This window comes from Anopheles ziemanni, chromosome 3 (assembly GCF_943734765.1).
Source record: "Anopheles ziemanni chromosome 3, idAnoZiCoDA_A2_x.2, whole genome shotgun sequence".
In the NCBI taxonomy this organism is placed as follows: Eukaryota; Metazoa; Arthropoda; class Insecta; order Diptera; family Culicidae; genus Anopheles; species Anopheles ziemanni.
In genome coordinates this window covers 51,826,113-51,846,057 of record NC_080706.1, presented here as the reverse complement: position 1 = coordinate 51,846,057, position 19,945 = coordinate 51,826,113, and the positions used below count along the sequence as shown (strand labels likewise).

Here is a 19,945-nt window from a genome sequence, read left to right as displayed (position 1 = left end):
ATAAAACAGTAAACCTTCTGGCAGTTCACATGTGACACTTGTTTCATTGCCGCCACGGTTAGGCAAGCAAAACGAATCCCTTGCTCTCCTTTTACCCGTCTCCACAAACCGTGGAACAAAAGTGCATCCCTCTCCCCCCACCCCCCAAAACGGCACCCATTCAAAAATGCAGCTGGTGGTAGGGAATAAAAATTTACATTTTGATAAACTAATTGGAGATATAACTGACCGCTTCATGGGAATGCAAATGTTTGCTCGAAACTAGCTGGACTAGGATTCCGAGGATCCGCGATCGAGGCACGTCGTGCGCCGTCGAAGTGGCCGCTTCGGGTGCGTGAATTCAGCCATTGTGCCCGCCGGGATATGGCACAGAATGCATTGAAAGCGGCAAAACGGCAAAATAGAATTAGTAATCCGGAAGTGAAACCCGACGGCAAATATTTGCGTAAGCACTTTTCGCCCAGCCACGATCCGGCTCCGGTTGTGTTTTGCTGTTTTTTTTGTTTTTTGTGCAAAAGCGGTAATGGAGATTAAATTTGCTCTCCGATCGCTTTTCGTGATATCACATTCCACTCAAAGTACAGCTGGTTTAGTGATTGTTTTTATGAACAATAAAAAATCGATCTGCACCGTATTTGTTTCCATTTTGCTGTTTTTCATGAGCAAAACTGGCGAAACAAAACTGGCTGGAAAATGTTTTCCAACATCCGCAATAAAAACAACACAAACCCACCACACATAACCAATGCTGGCACGGTTTGTTGCGGTGAACCACAAAACAGTTGTTCGGAAAGATGTAAAAGATTAATGCCGGCCCATTTTTCTTCATCTTTCATCCGTACCCGCACCGCTTTGGGGGTTTTTGGGTGGGCAATCGGCTCGGCGGGGCCATTATTGCCTGCATGCCAACGGGTGGTAGATCGAATTTTATTGGCCCTACATTAAGGACACCCAATCAGGCCAATAAAGCCGGCTCGCTTGCCTTCGCATGCACCCGTTTATGGATTGCCATTCTAATCAATAATAAACGAGCCTTTCTGTACCTGATTTCCTGATTGGCCATCGGTTAACCTCGCTCCCGGTCTCCGGCCGCTGGTGCGCACACATTCGGTCCGTTGTTTCGCGCGTGGGTGGGAGAAAAAGACTCTTAATTTTCCAATAAAATACAGCCCACCGGTAACGAAGCCGATCTGGCGGGGGTTTGAGAAATTTAGGGTTGGTGTGAAGATTTCCTCCATAAAATAAAACCACCCCAGGCTAAGTAAATAGCTCCTTAGTGTGAACGTGGCAACGGAAAAAAGGAAGCACAGCATTTTCCCACCCCCGATCGGAAAACACGGACGGTTGCTTGAGTGAACAGCAGTGGCATAATGCATTCCCTCTTGGTTCCTTTCCCATCCCAACCCGCCCGTATCTCACGCCGGTGCTCACGCAAGGATACATAAATATGCCTGCAGCCCGGGTCCACCTGTCGGACTGTGTGGGCATGCCGTATGCCGTTGCCGGAGCATGAAAGAAATCATGAACCCCCGTGGGGCCCGGACGAGATTTATGTGACTGCAAAACTAATCCCAAACTCCTCGCCAATAAATCACCATACGGGAGCGCTAATAAATAAAACATTTCGGTCGGACGCGCTCGCCATCTCATGCCTCCTTTTTCTGGCGTTTTCTCCGACTCCCTGCGTCGCCCAGGTTCGGCCGGCGCAGAGCTATGCCTTCGGAATGGCGCTAACGAGTCGGAAATCTAACCCCACGTCAGCCCGAAGTGTCCATCACGCCGGAACCGATACGCTCCGGTGCCGGCGTCTTTGACTTCTTGCTCCGGCGGGATCTTCCGGCAAACCTCGAGCTCGAAAGTCCACCCACCGGTCAGTTTATTGTTCGGCCGGGTGGGTTTCACCGCCGGGCTGGGGCGCGGCCAGCAGTTTTCGCCCTTCGCGAACCATGAAATCGGACTCTTGATTATCTCGTTATCACTGGGCCGTTTTGGATTTACGGCACCGGGCGCTCTGCATACGTCTCCCGTAACCGTGCCGGTCGTGATGGACGGAATGGGAAAAAGTTAGCCATTCCCCGAACCACACGGGAGCCACAGCTTTAATCCACGAACGTGCCGTACCGTTTCGATCATTATTATCCGATCGGTTGTGGCATGAAATATTTGTTGCATTGCAGTCGAACCCCCGCGTCAACCCAAGACACTCGGGCAAAATTCGATAATAAATGTACATCGGGAAAATCGCATCGAACGGGATCGCCGGCGACCGGGTGAGGGTGGGGGGAAAGGGAACGCAGTATAAATTATCTTAAACCGTGTTTTCGATATCCTCGCCTGCCGATGCCCCGATGGCTCGTCTTATTTTACCCTGTGTCGATACGGGGCTAACCGTGTCCGGAGCACCAAAGTCATGTAATGGAAATAAATTTACCGACCCACCAACCGACCCATCCGTCCGCTCTCCAGTCCCCTCCGCTTCCATGTGCTTTTGTTGTGGTGCGCACCGATTGAGAGTCAATGAAAAATCAACAAAAATATGCTCTGTGGCTCGGTACGCATGATAAATGGGTCACTTTCTGCCCTTCCGGGAACAAGGCCACAAAATACACCCGTTGCTATACGTTCGCGTCATTCGACCACTACACGTGATACAATAAATTCCCGCGAAAACTGTATGCTAGGGATTACTACACTCTGCTGACCTCTTTCGTTTAAGTTTGTTTGGTGTACTATGATATTAAAGAACATGTAATTCTTTAGATACTAACATGTACCACTGATAACATTATTCAACCGACTAAAAGAATAATTGATATTAGAAATTCTATAAACAAAATTTTTGGCGGTTATTTTATTATAGCGGTAATAAAAAAAGTTTGGTTTATTACACTTACTTAAAATCATCTAGCTAATGGTTGAGGCTGATAGATTACTAAGTACTCTAACAGTTTTGCACACTGCAACATTATCTAGGTAATGGCATCAGAATATTAGTTATTTAATTTTCACGCGCAATGATCTGAACAGTTTAAATTAATAATATTTGTAATTGCCTAAAATTTGAACGTGACATTATTTTTCGTTGCACATTTTATGAACAGCCGACTAATTACTACCGCGGACACTGGTAAAAGTTTGACCAATTTTCATATAAGTATGATTTTTATAAACGATCGGTTTATTTAACAAAATCTTTAAAAGTTCTGGTCAACTTGGTTGGGGGAAAAAAATTGCTTTTTATATTCCGATATGTCCATGTGACAAAAACATTCCTTTTTTAAACGACCAGTTCTTGTAAGAGCGAGTTTGGACTCCGGGTTCCGGGTTCTAACATTGATTGTTCATGTAATGTAAAATTACAACTCCTCAGCAAACAAACTAAATTATTTCTTTCGAAAATGATCGATATTAAGTAGAATAAAATGTCTCTTAAATTTTTTTTCCACGATGTCAAAAACGTCCTGAAAAAATATTTATTGCTAAAATGCGCACCGCAGAATGTCATGAAAGTGTTCTCGATGTAAACCTCTACATTAGCCGGAAACACTCACGTCTAAATGGACTTTTCGCAAAGCCCCTCTGCTCGAACCATTCACACTACCAGGGCATGTCTCTGCTCAGTTATAATCACAAACTGGTGAAGTGTACCGGTTGTGGTTTTTACCCGGCCTTTCACTTCACCCTCCCCGTCCCGGCCGTTCGAGATGGAACGGTTTGTTCCGGAGCGATGAGTTTGCTCTTGAATTATCGCTAACTTGTTACGCAAACCGTTACTCTTTTATCACCAACCACGCAGCGCGCCCTTTTCGCACACATTCTTCCACGAATTTGTCATTAAATTCTCCAATAAAACCGCGCCATACGCAGCAAGATGGTATGTCTGTTTGCAAAGCGCGTTTGTGCCACGTTCCGAGGGGCGTTGGTGTTAAATAAAAATAAACCTTCGCATCATATCAAACGGAATAAAGCAAGCCTCTCTACCCACCATAGGCGCAACGGTTGGCGAAAGGTGCCCTTAAAACAACCATCTTACTTATTGAAAGCCAACGTCGTAACATTTTGCAGCCGAACCTCAAACACACATTTTAACCGATTCAAAATGGGTTGTTGAAAAAATGTAAACACTTTTCTGCGCTTACGAAGCAAGAAACCACCAAATGAAAGCCATGAAACAAATTATTTACATTTAACATTTTCCAGACCCCTCCAGATGAGCGCTTTTTAAGCCGAAAGCCGACATTGTTTAGCTTTTTGGGGGACATTTTCAATCAATTCGTGCAAAGCAGACGGGAACGGCTGGAAAATGAATTCACAAATGGAACGCTATCGATGCTGCAAATTGCAAACTTAACACCAAAACCGGTAGCAACCAACGAGAAATTTCTCGCTGCCTAAAAAAGGGGTTTAAAATAGTTCAAACATTCAATTCGCGTTCATAGAGGGCCGAAAAACCTTGGCAAAGGAAAGGGAAGGAAAAAGTGCTGTAACATAGTGAACAAGAAAGAAAAGCAGCACCCGTTGTACGTTTGCGATACAACAACACGAGCCAGCAACGACCAATTTGTGTCATTTCTGGTGCCGGTGGGTTTTCCGTTTGCGGGTGAAAATCATTCCAAAGACGCCCGACTCGAGGTCGAGGCACCAGGAAGCGCGCCAAACCGTCCCCATCTCGCTAGCAATGGGCTCTCGAATTCTCTTTAATTTGAAATTAATTACTTGAAAACTCCAGCGGAGGTCACGGGGAAGAGGGAAGGAAACGACCGATGAATATTGGGCGGTTGGTAGGAAATTACGCGCTTTTTGACTTTCCCTTTCCCGCTGGATGGCGCAAATGGTGTCTGAAGTGGAAAATGACGCTCCGTCTGGAAACCATTTTTCCCTCGTAAGGACCGCTTGCCGAAGTGGTCGGCTTTCCCACTGGTGTAAATGTTTTTCCTGTGATGCCCCAACCGTTTTCTGATTCTCACGCAGACGGAGACGATCGATACCCTGATGGAATGGTGCTGCGCTGGACGTCGAAAGGCAGGAAGGAAGCAAATTTATTCAACTCTTAATTTAATTACACTTTAATTGATTTGAGCCCTCTCTTCCTTCTGGTGGTTCTTCCAAACTCTATGGCGTTGGACAATCTTCGACGTCTTTGACGACCCAAGTGTGGGTGTTGATCCTTGAACGGAGTTTTATTTTCATCTAATATTTCTCTCGGCATTCGAACTGTTTCGGCTATCTTTCGAGCGATAAACTTTGGGCGTTTCACGAATAACATACATTTCGATCCCTTTTTCCCTCCCCAGTTCCACCAAAAATTACGCACGTCACGTCCGGTGGACATCTGCAGGTACGAAAGGGTTCCCCGGTCCGGCTCGAGTGTTCTGCTACTGGCAATCCTATGCCAAACATTACGTGGACAAGGAAAAACAATCTACTGCCAAACGGTGAGTGTATCTGCTATCTTCGGTTTTTAGTTCACAAAAGGTAATCTTCAATAATTGGGCTTTTATTATTCCCTTACCATTATGAAGGCGAGGAACAATTCACCAATCCTGTGTATGTCATTGAGAACATGGACCGACACAAGGGCGGAACGTACATCTGCACTGCCAACAATGGCGTCGGACAAGTGGCGACTAGTCAAATCATCTTGCATGTCCTTTGTAAGTATTCTTCGTACATATTAAATATGTTGCGTTGTGATGGTTTTTGAAATAATTTTCATTATTGTTATTTATGCCAATACGCATAATATTTCATAGCATAGCATTTGGAAATAAATATTGTAATGTGCTTTATTTATTGTAAACAAATATGGAAATATTTAGCTATCTTCATACAAATGATGTATGTAATACAATCCATAACCCTTGCTGGCTCGTTCTGGCCTTTTAATGAGAATAAACATATTTACAGGACCTTCCTAATTTGAAGATAAATTTGCTTTCTAGCCATCTGTTATTTATAATTGTTAACCATGAAACATATCTTAGTGAATAACGAATTAACGAATTCAAAGACAGTAGTGACTTTAGTTAAGTTTTATAATCAAATTATTCATAAACAAAACAGATTCCTATCATTACCCGATAAAACACATTATACAAGTTTAACGTTAAATTTAAAAATGAATACTTGAGCAAGCTTAACAGGTAGAATGTTTTTACCCACTTCTCTGAATTTTTGTTAACCGTATCAGAATTATGAATCAATTTTTGCGTTACTCTGCTGAGTCGAACACCGAGCCACAACGAGAAGCACCTGTGTGTTCACCATAACAGTGCATGACAGCGGTTTTGTCGCGACACCGATGGAGCCGCCTGGTGCTTCACTGCGTTTACCGTTTGGAACAAAGCGGTAGACAAAGTTCATTCGAGCAACCCCACGGGCAATGACTCGCATAATGCATTATGGATGGAAATAAAAGAGCAGTTTTGTACGTGCTAGACTAGCCGTTTTTACTAAAACACACTGGTATGTCAACAGTTGCGATTTTCAAAAGTTGATTTATAGTACCAATACTGTATCGTTCTGAAAACGTACAATGTTTTCAACATGTTAAATACACGTACAAAAAATGTTTTCTTCATGGCATGGATAACATATTATAAATTCAAGTTTAAATCAGGAGTACAAACAAGAATAGGTTTATTTAACTACATATTCATCCACTTGTGTGTGTGTGTGTCTAGCAATCGTTTCACTTCTATTACAACCCGTTCGTGTCAAAACAAGCCACACAAATTTAAATAACGGCGGTTACTCGACCACTTCGTTAAAATTATACCCACATGACGGTGCTGCCTGGTGGGCAAACTTGACAAACGTTCCATCATATCCAGGCCGTTTCACGATGTCGTGCGACAATTGCGTGTTCTTTGGCAAAAAGTGACCCACCCTTACCCTTCAGCAATTGGTTTGCTTTCTTTTTAAAACCTCTAATCAGGCTAGTTACTGACGAGCCGGCAAAGGTTCCGTAGACCTGTCCGATTATCGGCTTGGCATGAAGGGATAAAAACAAAAATAACGCAACCATCACGCGACACTATCGGAAATGTCGGGTTTGACGAGGAAAATAGGTCCGCTGGAAATGTATTCATCATTTCCTTGTCTCCGTTCTCTCCTCCTTCTTTGGCACTAACTGATGGCCTTGCATGTGCAGTAAGGTAAAGTCTCACCAACGTCTGGGTGATGATTACAGAAACATGTCGGTGACCGGCGGCGGAAATGACCGGCCAAAGACGCAAGCCTAACCCGCGGGTACGCGAGCGCACGAGCATCAATTGCTGCGATGGCTGCTGGAAGTTCCGTGTTAATCTGCATATGCAAATTCGAACCAGCCCCCGGCTCGAGCTTGACCCTTTGCCCCGAGCTCCGACGTTGGAACTTTCCTTCGAAGTGACCGCGAAGCGAAGCACACACGGTTTCCCGGCACGGGGGTGGGCATTTCCGTACGGGCCCTCGTTAGGAACAAACCGTGCATTTATCACATAATCAGACCTCGCCAACACACAAACCCGTTGATATAACCCTTTCATTATTTTCGCTCCCGGGAGGCACGACCGTCCGTGAAAGTCCTCCCAAGGACCCGGTCGGTGCCCCCGTTGGCACACCAGAAACCCCATGGCCGGGGAAGGGATGGTGTGAAAGGGTGTGGAAGAATTTCGTGATAAATGAGATTCCATTCCCAAAGGGTGCTGGCCGAAATCCGGCTGCCCCGGGAATGGGCTTTGGTCACACGAACCAAACTCTCCTCATCCTAAGCGCGAGAGCACGAGAGAAAAACAGAGAGCGAAAGAGTGAAGGATAGGAAAATAACAAGTGGGGACGGGTGGGTAGTGGCATAATGAAATGGAGCGGTGAGGTGTTGCTGCTCGAAATTTTCCCCCGACACGCACGTGGTCTTTTTCCGCAACCCTTTACTTACTTCCGACAAGCAAGATGGGGGGAGGAAACAATAGGGTTCACGCACACACTCTACCTTGTTGCTGACAAACGTGCACAACGGCCTTGGAATGGTTGTTCGGGTAGGTATGTGTGTGCATTTCTTTCCCTACTAAAGAAATCCTTTGCGCTTAAATCCTTAGGACCCCGTTGAAAAACGCGTCTCCGTGTGGAAGGCGGCAACTACCGAAAAGTAAAATCAGAGAAAACCGGTACGTGCCAAACGCTGCAACGTCAAAGATAAATAAGGTGAAAATAAATTGGAATTTCCACTCCACCCGCCAGTCCCCCCCCCCCCACGCCAGGTGTGGCGGCACGGACCAACGGCCCCTCGTACCTGAATTTCCGTGCACGGTGGAAAACCGGTGAAGTGGGCATCGCTCGGTTGGCCACATGATGACAGATTATACGGGCACGTAGCGATTCGAGCGTTCCGTACGAAAAGGACGATAATCATTCCGTTTGACCTTTCTTTTTCCCCGGCGATGGCGGGCGAAGTACGTGCTTTAAAGAGCCGGAATCTTACACTTAGCGGTATGTGGTGTCCAGATGGGCCGTGTTGTCATCGCGTGCTCGCTAGCACTGACCGTTTACCGTGCAAACGAATGAAAAATATATTTGGTTCGATTCTAATTCAAGTTTTTTCTTTATCAAGTCAACCATTGATTTTTATTTTTATTAAATAAAAAAAGACTTGTACTAGAGGTGCTGCATTTTTCTCAAGAAGACAAACATCAAGCTAATCCCTTGCCGCACTTGAACCGTGCATTCTATTCCAATCACGTTCATTCACGCTGCCTTAAAACGGACCGTTCCTTTAAGTGGATATATCCGTTGATACTCATTCCGCTCGCACATTCGCTGGACACCGAGAAAGGCGATTTTCATGATGAAACAACAAATAATTGTAATTTTTATAGCCCTTCCGTGCTTTGCAGCCGTTTATTTTACCAATGTTCCCCATCCAATCCTCAAGCCTTTGGTCTTCACCACACAGTCACCCTTCCGACTCGGCACATTAGTTTCGTTCGCTTTCCTTTTCCTTCGGGGCGTGCATGTTTTTCATTCCGCAAGTGCGCTGACGTTGCCCGTTCTTGCTGTGTTTGTTTGGCGGAGTATTTCAACACAGGACGCGGTAACTATTTCAACGCATAACTTTCGGGGGGTTTTGTTTTTTCCTTATCTCACCGTAATGCGGCTCACTTCCTGCTCTGGACGGTAGAACAATCGCTCTTAAAAAGGTTTGGCGAACGAAAAAGGTTACGGATTTGATAGCTCAAAAGGTTTCTATTCCCACTCACTTCTGCACATCCAGTTTATTTTTTGAGATGGGGATTATTCGGTTTGCCTATGATTTTCGCTTCCCCTAGCTGTTTTTGACACCATCATCCCAGGGACGGTGGCCAGGTGTGGATTTGAATTATAACGCAAGCGTAAAATTAAGCGCCACAATCGAAATGACAGCTGCTGCCATGCTGGGTTCCGTTTCCGGGCGCCCTTTGCGCGCAAAGGCAGAAAATGACGGTTTGCCTCGGGATCAAAAAGAAATTCGAACCGTGTTCTTCCCACGTTCCCTAGGGTAAGGGAGAGTTCCGCACAAACTCACCCCTCCAGACTTCCCGAAATGAGGCCTTGGCACGAATTACCCCCCTACGTTTGAGCAGTGAACCTTCATGATGAGTGAGGGGGTTTTTCCTTCTTTTTTATTTTATTTCAACTTGGTTTCCTTTACGCTGCGAGCTCTGGACGGTGGATCATGCGAGAATCGTGACAGCGAGGAGCTCACTTAAATCACGGGAACTCTGCGCGGTCAGGGGTGGCATAATGTGATGATGGTTTCGCAGCGATTAACAATTAAGATAGGATCTTTCTCCCCACCGAACTGGTGGTGATTGAGCTTGCCGAAACTGGCGTGAAAAGAAAGTGCGACACTTAGAGGGCTGAATACGAGACGATAAACGAACGTAAATAAATTCTGATTAGGTAAATGTGGTAACGGAGACCATATGGTGGAAAACATACCTTTTTTCCGTTGTTTATATTCTCCTTTCATGGTGTTATCAACCTGATTGCATTGAATTACGGTGCCTTCGAATCCACTTAGTTTCAATTATGTTTATCATAATATCTTTCGATCATGTGCATGTGATGCCACTTTTGAAACTTTTCTGTTTATGATATTTCCATATTTAAGATGTTTCCTGAATGGTGATAATAAAATTTAGTTTTTAAATTATTTTCTATTGCACAAAAACCGCTTTCCATTTCTCTTGAAGCTTTGTTTATATAACACACATATACACACATCAGCCAATGTAAAAATATAAATATTGTACACTTCGATGTGATGATAGCTCTACAATTCCTTGCAGTCAAACCAATGCGGTCTACGGAATCCACTAAACAAATGTATAGGCACCAAAACTTTCGTTTACTGCCGTTGCCTTGCTATAAAATCGTTTCAAACTACTTGAAAACAAATTTACTTTTGGCTTTATACCAACCAGACCAAACAACCAACATACCGATAAAACAAAAAAAAAACCCACAAAACCGAAACCACCCTTTCAGCGTGCCATTCACCATTGTCCGGCGTTTGCTTTATTTCACAAAGCCACGCACTTCCTGTCAGCACTACCCCCCTCTGAGGTTCTATTTCTAATTATATCACTCGCAGCGTTACGTTGCCCCAGAAGCAAAAACGGGGAGGCTTGACCCGAAACTATAAATCCGATGGGCGCGAAACGCACTCACACACCCATACAATGCTACATCCAACAGTAAAATATACGGCTCAAGAAGCACCGCAAATAATGAAAGCGGAAAATGGGCACGGAAAGTCGAGAACAAGTCTATTACCTTTATGGTGGAGCATAAAATTATGCTATTTCCTCTTCGCATTACGTCGGTGGAAAGCTAGCAACCGTCACTCATCGGACCACTCCCACCCACCTGGGTGGTAGAGGCCGCTCATCCAAGGGGAAGCGAAACAAAAAGTCTAAAACAAACCATTTTTCTGCCTTCGATACATTTTCCGTGCTGCAAGTGTGCGATACATGTCGAGCCTACGGGCTTTTTCCGGCCTGTCGAACATGTACACACGGCTGGCTGGCGCAACTTATTGACCACGCTCGGAGCGACCCATCAACACTGCATACGGCGCCGGCTTCGGTGGTCAGCACTCTGTACCGCGTGTCCTTCCCGTAGCCTTCCACCCTTTGGAAAATGGGGCGAAAGTTTTACGAGTATTAGCCGTCCGTCGTTAATAGGCAACTAACACTTTGCCCCGGGCCGCTCCGGACTGCGGTTTTTGCCAGCACTCGGACACGGACGGTGTTTTAGTTTCGGCCAATTAGCCACGAGCAAGCCGGCGGGTTGCCAACGAGAACAGGCTCCCCCACCCTCCGGCTCGGGCAGGGCGGCGTGGTGTGTGGATGACGAATGGACCGACCTGGGAGCAGGAAAAGGAGGCCGGGAAGGAGGAGCGCAAACGTAACGAGGGTTGGCAAACGGAAAGAGCACTAGCGTCATTTGTGACATTTGACTTCCTGATGATGCTACTTCCCGGTTTGCCGCACGAACTTCCGCACGACTGTTCCGGCGCAGCGGCAAATGGCGTTCGAGTGCAGCACATTTGAAGTTGAGAATTAATTTAATTATACGGCAGTGGTAAACCTTTGCCTTTTTTTCAGTCGGTTTCAGTCGGACTTGCCGAGCATCCGGTTTTTGCATTTCTTCACGTCAGTGCGTCAGCACGGGCGGGAAGGGGTTTGGTACCGAGGAAACACTTTTGACCGCTCTACGTTTCGTGCATTAAATTCAATTTTCTTACTCCACCGTTTGCGGTGTGGCGTGAATGTTTCCAATAAAACCACCCCGCTCACGGCCTCTTTACCACATGTTTGTTTATGGTACTGTAAATGAGGTTCATTTCACAAAAAAAAAACCATTTCTGTATTCAGGCCGTTTGCTTGGTTAAAAAATCATATGTATATCGCAGTATGTATAAAACCCATCTGTTTTATGTTCTACCGTTTCAGATCCACCGGAGATAAGCGTGGAAAACCCGATCGTTTACTCCGGCGAAGGCCAGGAGGCGATGCTCGTGTGTATCGTGCACGGTGAATCTCAACCGGAAGTAAGTACTTTTCTCCAGCTCATTAAGATGCTTCGTGTGCGCGTATGGCCGTGTTCGATTTTCCTGCTTTCAGCACCAAATCACCCTTTTCTCATGAAAAACAAGCTAACATGGCGCTTAACCGTCGATACTTATCAGCGGGATTTATAATTTCCATTTTTAATTTTCTTTCCACTGCGGGAAAACTGCGCCACCGTGTTCTGATTTGCATTTTGAGTTTTTCTTTCCACTACGCTTAAAAACTGTAGTTGTTTTGTGCCGAACTGTGATTTTTTTCAAAGCTTACTCGAACTTGTATTGCTTGCTTTGAATAATTTATGTCTTCCTTGCTTTAGCACAACGTACGTGAATTGTTCTTACCTACCCTTGTGTGAAATTGCTTCATGCTTTTAGCTACAAAAGTGTTTACTATTTTTACTTTTTTCTTGTTTCTCTTTCCACACCCCGTCTCTTCTATTTCTCTTTCTCTCTATGTTTCTGTCTCTTTTCTCTTTTTAACATAAAAAAAACCACACAAACACACTTGTTTCCGATCGTTCTTTGTGTGCCCTGTGTTATCCTATCGGCTCGTTCGTGAACCGTCCTCACCGAACCCCCACCCATTTTCGCACCCGCTGAAGGTACTGTGGCACAAGGACACGATGCAGATCGATCAAACCGAGCGGCACGTGATCGAGAACCGGGGCGCCCGGCACACCCTCATCATACGGAAGGTGCACGCGCAGGACTTCGGCAACTACTCCTGCATCGCCGACAACCAGCTGGGCAAGACGCGCAAAACGGTGACGCTGACCGGGAAGCCGAAGACGGCCGTCTTCCGGTCGGTGCCGAACAGCCAGTGGAAGGACAAGTACAACATTTCCTGGATCGTCGACTCACACTCGCCGATCGAAGAGTACAAGCTCTACTATCGGCAGGTCGATGGGGACACGCTCCAGGCGCACGACGGCATTTTCCTCGACAACCGGAAACCGCACCCCAGCTACATGGGCGACAATGTAAGTGAGAGTGGCGGGCGGGAAGGGGACGAAGGGCAGCGTGGAAAGCATGGTCATTAATCCGCGTCGCGCCAAGCGCAGACCGAACCGCCGATCCCAGCAGGCCCTGGCTGTCAAACTCAATCGAAATGTCATCATAAACGTCAGTTCAATTTGCTTTCCAATCGTTATCCGATTGAGTTTTCCTTCCGTTCATTTCCGCTGACCGGCCGGGTCACGTCTCGGGCGGGGTCAAGTTTGTTTCACGCTTTTATTGAAGATGTCACTTTTGCGTAGGTTCGCTGTCTCCCCTGTGACCGACTTCAAAATGGCTTCCACGCTGTGCCGGGAACACGACAGGGCCCGGAAAATGGAAGAATTAATTCAATCCCATCTGGTTCATTCGTTTCTCGTTCTCGGTGTTCCATTATGCGGCTCATTCATCATTTCGGATCTTGGCGCTGCTGGCTGTAATGCTGCTGGTTTCGTTTCCCACCACGCGGACGTGCCTTGGACGTGTCATTCATCTTTCGCCGCGGTTTTTTTTCCACCTGCATGGTTCGACTCGTCGCCACCATTCAAAAAAACCAAATCGCCCCGTGACAACCTTTATCCTACCATCGAAACGGTTGGATCGTCCGTTGCGTACGGTGTGCGCCACCTAAACGGACGATCGGACGATGCTAAAATGGGAAAATGAATCGCTCAACGCAACACATTGGGGCACCACCAAACAACATCCGCAACAAAATCGTAACCACCAAATTCTGCCTCAACCGAACGACCCGGCAGATGTTGGACTACAATCGGAAAATCAGCTCGTACGACAGCTACTCGTACAACAATGGCTACCACAACCTGCACCACAAATGGTCCAAGACGGACTGGCGGGACATAGTGCTGCCGGCGTTTCCCTACTCGCACCACTACACCCAGGGCATCAGCTATCTCATACGGGGCCTCGAGCCCGACCAGCAGTACGAGGCACGGGTTCAATCCAGGTAATTATTGATGACCGATCCAGTCAGATTTTACCCCGGCCCCGTCCACCCACTTCGGGGTGACCCGGAGCCCCTTCGCTAGATAATCCTCACAGCGAACCGGGTTTTGGCGTGTTCGGGTTTTGCTTCCGGAATGACCACCGCCCGGCAGCTGCACTCTCCGGGCAATCCTTCTTCGGTTACGGTGAAATTGCCATCGAAGCCATGGCTTGGAGCGTTGGCTTTTATAATCCCTCCTTCGACCGGTGCCCAACTCGAACGACAACCACTCCGTCCGGATGCTGCAGGAGAAAATTAATGGTTTCCTCTTGCAAGCGACGCCTGAAAAGTGATAGGCTCCCAGCGGTGTCCCGTTTCCGTGCGTCCGTTTGGTCGCATGTCGGAAAAACCTCGCCTCGGCTTTCTATTCTCCGTAGCAAAAAGTTCTCCGTACGTTACCGAACACAAATCATGCCCGGCGTCGAGGAAGGAGCAGAAAAGACAATCCAAGATTAGTAGGTAAGCCAGCCTCGGTGCGGGCGGTGGTTCTTGGCAATTTCAAGACTCTGTTCACCGACGAGGCGCATATTGTAGTAGAGCGATTCTACAAATTCATCATACTGAAAATCCAATCATCCAGCAAACCCCGGGCAACCCGGGGACAGTTTCGTCGCTTGCAGCCAACCCGTGCGGCATTTTTGCGTCGGGCCGTATTAACTTCTTAAGCACCCCGGCATCCGAACTCTCCCGTGCACGGACATGTGATCGAATGATACATAAATGCTAATCTTCTTACGCCATCGGTTCCCTCCGGGCCCGAGATTGGACGCTGTTCATGTGAATAAAATTGATTGCTTCTAATCGATTTTTAATAATGGCGTCACTCGCTCCGGGGAATTTGATCAATCCAACCGGTTCGATTCGGAGCCGGTTGAATACGGGCCACAAAGCGGTCGATGTATGGGATGTCTGATGCAGCTGCGCTCCGGCAAGAACTTCCCGGCAGCACGTTTCGACCCCTGCGCTGTGTCTTAAGATGACGCTCACCGGGAGGTGGAAAGATTCGTTGCACGTGCTCGAGACATGCTACCGCCCCCGAGAACATAAGAGGATCGACCCGAAGCGGGTGAACGTCGGTGACATATTTTCAATTTAAGATTTAAATTAAATTTATTTTAATCAACTCATCTTGCCACCGCCTCACCACGACGTTTCCGTTCTCATTTCATTCCACTCCGTGCACCTGTGCTTCGCCACCTTCGGGATCGTTGGGACTGATGAAACGATTTTCCACCGTGATTAAAATCATTATCCTTTGCGCTCCCACTCGTAAAATACGGGGAAACATTCAACTACACAACTGCCGCCCGGCCTCCACATCCTTGCGCCCCCGCAACCGGCGGAACCGTCCCGGTTGGATGCATCGATGCAACGATTCGGGGTGGCGCCGGTACGTGCTTGCAAAATCATCCAATCTCATTACTCTTCTTTGGGTGCGCTGTTTTTCGCGACGCTGCCGCTCCTACCAGAAACCGGTACGGTTGGAGTGACTTCTCCGAGAGCTTTCTGTTCACCACGTCAAATACAGGTAAGTGAAAGCGTTTGTCCCAACGTTTCCCCATTCGTTTACCGTTCAAGCGCAATCAAGTTACGTTTCAAAACAAACACTTCACCAACTGTGAACGTACAAAAGTCTGCTGGGCTGGGGTTTCCTAAAGTATTTGCGTCGTGGTTGAACCATTTCAGTTGCAGTTGTTGATTAAGTATCTGAAGCTAACGTATGAATATTGCTTTTGCCCCAGCACTCTAACTGCCTGTTGGTGACTTGTTTTGTAGAAACCATTCACGCGTGATACGACACGCCTCGGATGTGGCCTCAGATAATGTTTTACTCTGCATCATCCTTGGTTTGTATCTTTTTTGACTGTATTACAATACAAGCCAAAATCTTTCGAACGGAAAGAATAAAACCTACTGAACTTCATGAGTTGATAAAAATCATGATTATTCTAATTCTTGGTAACTCTATACGATTTCTACTTAGATACAGAGATACGGGATCTAAGCGTAACTCACTACAGCTCGTCGCGAGGATCGAGACAACACATCAGCGAAATCCACTGCCTACTAAGTGGCCTGCTGTTAGCGGGCCTCTACAGCATGGCAAGCTTTTGAAGTTGACACCTTTCCTAATCGGTAAACAGTGCAGTTGCTAACATAAACGTAAGTAAATTTGGTTGTACAATCAATGCCTTTCCTTATTATTTAGTGTTGTTGTTTGCTTTATAAACTCTGTTGTGCTTCTGCTCGTTGAATTGACGGATGAAATAGTTAATCAATAGTTTTACAAAACACTTTTATACACATAGAAAGCGACTTTCGATCGTAGAAAGCGTCAGACAATGCTGCTAAATCTTGAAACCTAAGCACCACTTAGATCGTTATTCTCAATTATTCTTGAAAGGCTGTTCTTTTGAAATAAAAATAACCGTCACATACGATACCCATCCTAACGGCTGAAATTTCAAAGAAAGAAGAACTTAATTTGCGCGTCGGCAGAGTTCTTGCCACTGGAAACCCAACCATTTTAATCGTTCTACTTAAATTTTAAATCGAAGCGAGTATTTACAGTTTTATTTTGTCAAAAATAGTTCATTTAATTTTCAAATTCTTCTTACACCTAACTGTTCTTAACTTTCTACTTATATAAATTAACTTTGCTCTAGGAGAGAATGTTTTACCATTATAAAAAAGTTTCGAATTGTAACACATGTCCTATCCTGTAAAGAGTAACCTTTAAAGTGAGTCATTGGGTATAAAATTTCAACCCAAACAGCGATTATGTTTTTGTACCGTGGAACAATAAACCGCGCGTCATTCGGATGGCGAAATATTTATCCACCATGCCGAATGTATCATGTGGTGCATTAATTTCAAACTAGCTTCCATAGCTATTCGTCCCATGGCTTTTGCTCTAAAGATTCATTAGCTCCGGTAATTACTAGCTGTGCGTACAATCAAATGCTAGACGAAACTGCACGCTCCCAAAACACCGAGCCTATTTGTGGTGACATCATTATGACCTTATGAATATGAAAACAGTACCATTGCCATGGTTTGGTGTTTTGGTTTCTTTTTGGTATTTTCATTTTCCCGCTCGCATGCGCCTCGTGGCCTATTACCCAACGCTGAGGAGCTGGATAGGGTCGATCAGCGTATCCACCCCTGGAATACAGCCTGTGCTGGCAATTAAAGCAACGTAAAATGCAATCGTTTGGAAACAGGAGCTGTTCGGTCGGACGGCCGGAGATCGGTGCGCAGCACAGTGTCGCACCGGCACGGGAAAGAACGACCGACCAATAATAACAACAATAACGGCAATAATACCCGCGAGGGCATACGGTCGACGCCTAAATGGTAAATGGTGCCGCGAAATTCATGCTTCACGTGCTACCCGAATGCTGCTGGGTACGTAATTAAATTGCAACCGAATTTAAAACAACACTCCAGCCCCTGTCGGAGGGAAATCGCGCTTCCAATTATGAGTCCGAGGCCGTGGGTTTTCAGCAGTTTTTGCGCACTTTACTTTTATTGTGCCATATGAAAATAACAACAACCAGCATCGAATGCCGTGGGGCTCCACACAATTGTTTAATTGGAAACTGAATCTTTACGGTTACGGTGCGACATTTGCCTTCGTACGAGAAAGTCTGAAAATGATAGAGAAAAACTTAAGCATGATCGGGTCATTGCCTTGTTTTGGAGTTCAGTAAACTCGTTCTGATTCTCTCCCCTGCCAAACAACACGAGGAATTGTGTTGAGACAATCAATCAAAGCAAAAACTTACTCGTCTTGGCTTGAATCTGCAACGTGAACGCTGCATGTTTCGAAACTCAAATTTTGTTAACAAATAAAGTGTGAAATGAGTTACGCACTGCCACCCGCAAACACCTCCCGGGTCTCAATGGACGTCACAGACGATCGCATAACTTTGCGGCACCAACTCTGATGGCGTGTTGAACGGTTTCCGGGAAGCTCTAAAGATGCCTCTGACCATCTCGTTAGATCACCCACCCGTTGACCGTGACTCTGACGAATGCTCCGTATACAGTATACATGATATATACACACACAAACTAACACACCCAAACGCAGACCCCATCGGCTCAGTAGGCTCCGATGTGGAAAGTTTTACGTCTGTCTAAGAAAACCCATTTCCACCACGTTGAGTGATCGCAACCAAACGCCCCGCTCGAAGGGTTCTTTTTGTGGAAGCCTTTGAAAAACCCACATCTGTTGAAAGTTTTTCCTCCATCAGTGCCATGTGACTCGCTGCCATGGGCCATGGCAACCATTGAAGGAAGAGAAACGTCCCTTCGAGCGGCTTTAGAAACTCCTTGGTCAGCCTTTCCAACACCTCGCACGGGAACGAACAAGCCCGGTATAGGGTGGTGCGTTGTTTGTGGCTTCAAACCCCCGGATACGGTGCTCCGACGAGGCAACCAACCGGCAGCAACAGGCCTCTCGAGGGCCGTATATTCCACGGAAAGCCGACGTTTGACTTGAGCCATGTATTCCGGTGCGGTTACGGCCACATGCCGTACAGCCGGCATCCTGCTTCAAGTTTATCTCGCTCCAGACCGTTCCGGATACCGGGAATTGCCCACATTGATTAGAGTCGGACTACTCAAACACTCCCAAAAACACATCCGGCGCTCCGGTTTTGGGTGGCAGCGGCGGCCAACAAGCAGCATGCGGCGCGAAATGCAGCGAGATACACCGGACCACTCGATGGCATAAGTTTTCCTTGCGAAATTGTACCCGCTGCACTTGGAGGAACACTTCAACGAAGAGTGGTAAAAAAGCGGCATTGAAACGGAAAACTTTCCCCACCACCGCTTCTAATCCGCTTCGATCCATTTACTGCTGGCCACAAAGCAACGGCGCGCCAAATCGAAATCGAGACGCTTTTCTCGGAAACAAGCTTCCAAAGTCCAAAGTTTCCGGAAGCAGATGCAATCCAAGTACGCCGGTGAAACAAACACCATCCTCGTTCGCGGTTATAAAGATGCTCTTTCTCTCTCTTCCTTCCTTTCTCTCTCTCTCTCTCTCTCTTCCGTTTTCTCAAAGCGATTCTATTCTAATTTTGCCTATCCTTGGACGTTATGTATTCATGACTCTCCGTCTTCCACTCTCACCGCACAGGCAAATTGCGTCTTCTGCATTTAATCCGGCAAATCTGTGCATCTTCCGTTTGCAAGGAAAAACTTTCACCCAACTAGCTCAACAGTGCGCGGAAGCAGCACCGGTCTCAACGCAACCCGGATGTGGACTTACAGCTCCATCTTGTCGCGGCTGCATCGAAGGTGGGACGCTTGCGTATCGCTGCGACCGAACAGTTTGGGACGAATTTTCACATGGTTTGTAGTAGTGTTTTATTTTTTCCTCCCAACTTTTCTTACATTCAAATGCACAAAAGTTTTCCCACAAATGTTTGTAAGATATTAGTTTGTTTGTGACCCGCACGCTCCCGGCCCGGGAAGGAAAAGATTAAATTTTCTTTTACCAAGCCAGCGGTCCAATTTCGGTTTGGATTTTTATTCGTTTTCTTCGGTTTCGAATTTTTTAACCTCAATTGTTACCAACCAAATCTCATGTAAATAATGGAAGAAGAAATCAACACATGGCCGATGGTGTCCACGCTACAACAAACCCTGATCCACCCCGTTCCGCTCAGTTAAGGGAAGCCTGCGTGAATGCAGCTACTGCAGCTGAAGAAAATAGATGTATCGGTCGTAGGGTAGATCGGTTTATTTAGTTTTTTGTTCCACCAGGCAATGGATATAAAGAAAAACTCTTCCAGTGAAGAGAAATTTCATAGCAACATTGTTAAGCTAAGTAAAGTGTGAACAGG

General features: G+C 46.3%; 1 protein-coding gene across 1 annotated transcript in view; it reads left to right on the top strand.

Annotated features, from left to right (window-relative positions):
* The window catches only part of LOC131284962 (neural cell adhesion molecule 2), a 61,957-nt gene extending 42,697 nt beyond the window's left edge, over positions 1-19,260 (top strand). The window contains exons 4-11 of the mRNA XM_058313820.1: positions 5,295-5,435; positions 5,523-5,654; positions 11,976-12,073; positions 12,694-13,071; positions 13,843-14,051; positions 15,560-15,618; positions 16,075-16,140; positions 19,100-19,260. Coding sequence (XP_058169803.1) covers positions 5,295-5,435; positions 5,523-5,654; positions 11,976-12,073; positions 12,694-13,071; positions 13,843-14,051; positions 15,560-15,618; positions 16,075-16,140; positions 19,100-19,260 — 1,244 coding nt within the window. The remainder of the gene's footprint in view (positions 1-5,294; positions 5,436-5,522; positions 5,655-11,975; positions 12,074-12,693; positions 13,072-13,842; positions 14,052-15,559; positions 15,619-16,074; positions 16,141-19,099) is intronic.
* Positions 19,261-19,945: the final 685 nt, after the last annotated feature.